This window comes from Propithecus coquereli, unplaced genomic scaffold, assembly GCF_000956105.1.
Source record: "Propithecus coquereli isolate 6110/MARCELLA unplaced genomic scaffold, Pcoq_1.0 Scaffold304, whole genome shotgun sequence".
In the NCBI taxonomy this organism is placed as follows: domain Eukaryota; kingdom Metazoa; phylum Chordata; class Mammalia; order Primates; family Indriidae; genus Propithecus; species Propithecus coquereli.
In genome coordinates this window covers 316529-319947 of record NW_012148664.1, presented here as the reverse complement: position 1 = coordinate 319947, position 3419 = coordinate 316529, and the positions used below count along the sequence as shown (strand labels likewise).

The window sequence follows — 3419 nt, the reverse complement described above, 5'->3', positions numbered from 1 at the left end:
TGGTCATGAAGAGTTTAGTTTGCAAGAGTCATCAGTGTCCTGTCCCCTTCAGTTTTATTACTTCCACTTCACTAAAACCTACAAGCTGCTACTCAACTTGAAGACCCACCAGCACCATGAACAAGAATTTCTGACAGTTTTACTCACATTTCACATCATTTACTGTCTGTTTCCTGTATGTTAAAGACTGTGCTGAGTTATTTTATAGCCCTATTTAATCCTATCTTTATTTTATACCTGGGGAAACTGAAGAGGGTCAGAGAAGTTTTCCTGGAATTCAAGGGATGGTCCTGTCCCTATATGTCATAACCGCCAGGCCCCATTTATTCCTCGGAATGTGCTGAATTTCCATGCAATACAACAGCAGCCCTGATTCTGTTGAGGTACCTGGTTAGGGCTGTGCAGTCAATCACATCACCTTTTAAAAAACCTTATTCCAAGTTTCCAAATCACCTGAAAGTTACCAGTTTCAGCAATCATATTGTATCAAATATGGAATGGTGTTGTCTGAGTACCTGCCCGGACAGTGTAGATCCTATTTTAATGGCAATACCAAATAATGGCATTTTATTTAATTTTTAATGAAAAGGTCTATGATTTATAGCAAAGTAAATAACAATACTATTTTGCTAATCAAAGACCTAGCATAATTAGCTAGAATAAAAGCAAACACAACCTATCTTAGTGATCACTACTGTGTTCTTAAAAAATGGAAAAGAAAATAAAAACAGTCAAAACAAAGCATGCATGTTACCTGCATAGAGCCTCAATGGCATCTCTGTCCAAAAAGTCATGCTCTCTCTTGACCAAGGAAATATCAATGGGGAACAGGAGATCTACAAGAAAAATAAAGACAAATATATTTATTGAGCACCTAGGTTATTGCCAAGTAGCCCGGTTTAGCAAAGTGGGGTAAAAAACGTCCAAAGCAATTTATTGAGAACATACTGTGTACAGGACATCTCATTCCCTACCAAGTTCTGTGGGAGAATAAAGCGACTAAGTATTAGTGTCCTAAACCAGCACAGGCTCTACGGTGTCTGGAAACTCACTGCTTCTTGTCAAAGAGAAGTGGTTCAAAATACTATTCTACCTTTAAGCAAATCAGCAGGCAATAAACCCCTGCCATAAATGGTAATTTAAGCCACAATGAATTCCAGAAGGATGTTCTCTTTTAACGTGGCTGAGGTGTTTTTTTTTTTTAACTTATTTTTTAAATGTGTGTCTTTGCTCACATGCGATCAGGGAGGAGTTCACAAAGAAGGAAAAAAAACAAAAAAAAAAACTCCAGGCCAAGTAAAGATCTCCAGAACAATGGCAAGTGGTAGTAAATGGAATCTGATCCATTTGCATGATATCAAGAGCTCAGGAGAATTCGAGATATGCTATTTTTAAACAAATATTAGCACTTCAATATGGCTTTTCAGGCCATTTATATAATTCCCCCTAAAACAAAAGGGGCTAGCTATAAAGTTGGTACAGAACAAGAGAACCCCAAATCCCTTAATCTGTAGAAGAGTTCAATTCTCTCCTAACAATAAAGAAGTTGTATCACAACTGAAAACCAGAAAGGGGGGGAAACAGTCAATTCAATGGAAGAATTCCCTTTTCTGTACTGCCTAAAAAGATCCCTTTGTAGATAAATTGACACAAGAAGAGCGGAGAGGAGAAAGACCAACAGCACCACTGTGAAAATTTACAACGGCTTTGAAACTGCCACTAGATAAAGGCAAGTTATCTCTCCCTTTGGAGTTCCAGCTATTAGGGTAAATAACGGGCCTTCCCAGTAGAACGCTTGCACAATATCAAGAGTAAGAATGCCTCCGTGCAACTCTGGGGGCCAGGCACGGGCAAGCAGGAAACCAGGATCACCATAATCTAAAAAATCCCTTTGGCCTTCAAAATGGCTAATGCTGCATATATGGTAACACACAAGGCCGTCAGTAGTTTTGGAGATGCAGGTGATTAGTAATGTTTTAGTTCTTGGGCATGCAGACTGTTCATTGTGTTTTTATTGTTTCTAACTCATGATCACTGGTTTTACAGAATGGTATGGAATTCCTTATTGCTAGCAATCTATTAAATATTTTCTAGAGGTAACACTTAAAGAGTACCTTTTTTTTTTTTTACAGTGTTACAAACTATCATAAGGAGTGTTAATTTATAGCCTATTCTTTTTTTCTGAAGGCTAGAGTTGGATACTGATATTCCCTGAATAATACAGGCAGACCAAGGAAGTAGCTACAGCTCAAAGATTTATGAAAAAATATATAAAATTGAATATCACAGGATTCCATTTCTTTATTAATGTATAGACCACATCTCTCTTAGGCAAATGATTAGTGGCACCATTATAGCAGAAATACGAGAGGAGGCTAAACAGTCAATGTAAACTACAGTATTAGTAAATGAAGCAAGACAGACTAAAACTGTTTGATGGTTGTGACACTGTATTTCACTATGAAAAGACAAAAAGAGCTCTAAGTATTAAATAATAGAGCCAATATTAAAGAATGTATTTTTCATTATAATATCAGATCTATAAATGTAAACTGAAAAGCTCACATGCCTGTTCCATATATGGGAGAAAGTCATTGTGTTATTTTAGCAATTTCTAACTTCTTGTACTCAGAGCTGTATTTTAGATGACTTTTCTGATCCAGATTACTTTACAATTCTGTTTTTCTTTTTTTAAATCTGGTAGGGACTAAATTCAAGTAAGGAGGGAAAGAATTAAATTAATAATTGTCTCTTATTTGCAGAGACACTTTTCTGAAAGGACTAGCTTTTAAAAGATGATAGTTTATCGATGTAGAGAAGAAGTTCTCTGAACCCGGCTTTCAGCTTGGGTTGAAAGGCAGGAAGTATAAATTGCTAAATACCAAAATAAAGCTAAACAGGAAGGCACGGAATGTGTGGGCTGGTATGTGGTGTATGGGATGTATGTACTTCCCCTGCACATAGTGGCGGGATGAAGGGAAGCTGTGATAGCCCAGATTTCCGGAACGATAAGCAGTGCCCCTCAAAAGTAGGCTTATGCTTCAAAAGAGTCGTAAACATGAAGGGACCCCAAATGTAACTTGTGAAAATGCAGTCTGCATTTTAGGACTGGGGAAAAAGTGAGACAGAGACTGAAATTGGGTCTTAGCAAACATACATCACAAGAAAAGTGCTGCTTGGCAGCAAATCAACACCAAAAATAGGCATAATTACAGGAAATTTAATTTCTAAACAGGAGAACAAAAGGACAGCCACTTTAGTGCCACTGCAAATGCAATTGTCTTTCCCTATCTCCAGTAGAGCTGTGAATAGAAAATCCAATAGAATGCTGCTCCCCTCCCCTCCAAAGCCCTACTGAATGTTAACAGGTAGAAAATTCTCCCTAAAGGAAAGATAAGCAACTCCAAATACCTTAAAAA

The 3419-nt window shown here is 37.4% G+C and overlaps 1 protein-coding gene across 3 annotated transcripts in view; it reads right to left on the bottom strand.

The window, feature by feature from the left end:
- LOC105814748 (rho GTPase-activating protein 7) overlaps window positions 1–3419 on the bottom strand; it is a 174587-nt gene that overhangs the window by 19976 nt on the left and 151192 nt on the right. For all 3 annotated transcript variants that reach the window (XM_012649829.1, XM_012649831.1, XM_012649832.1), the window contains exon 3: window positions 755–836. In XM_012649829.1, coding sequence (XP_012505283.1) covers window positions 755–836 — 82 coding nt within the window. The remainder of the gene's footprint in view (window positions 1–754; window positions 837–3419) is intronic.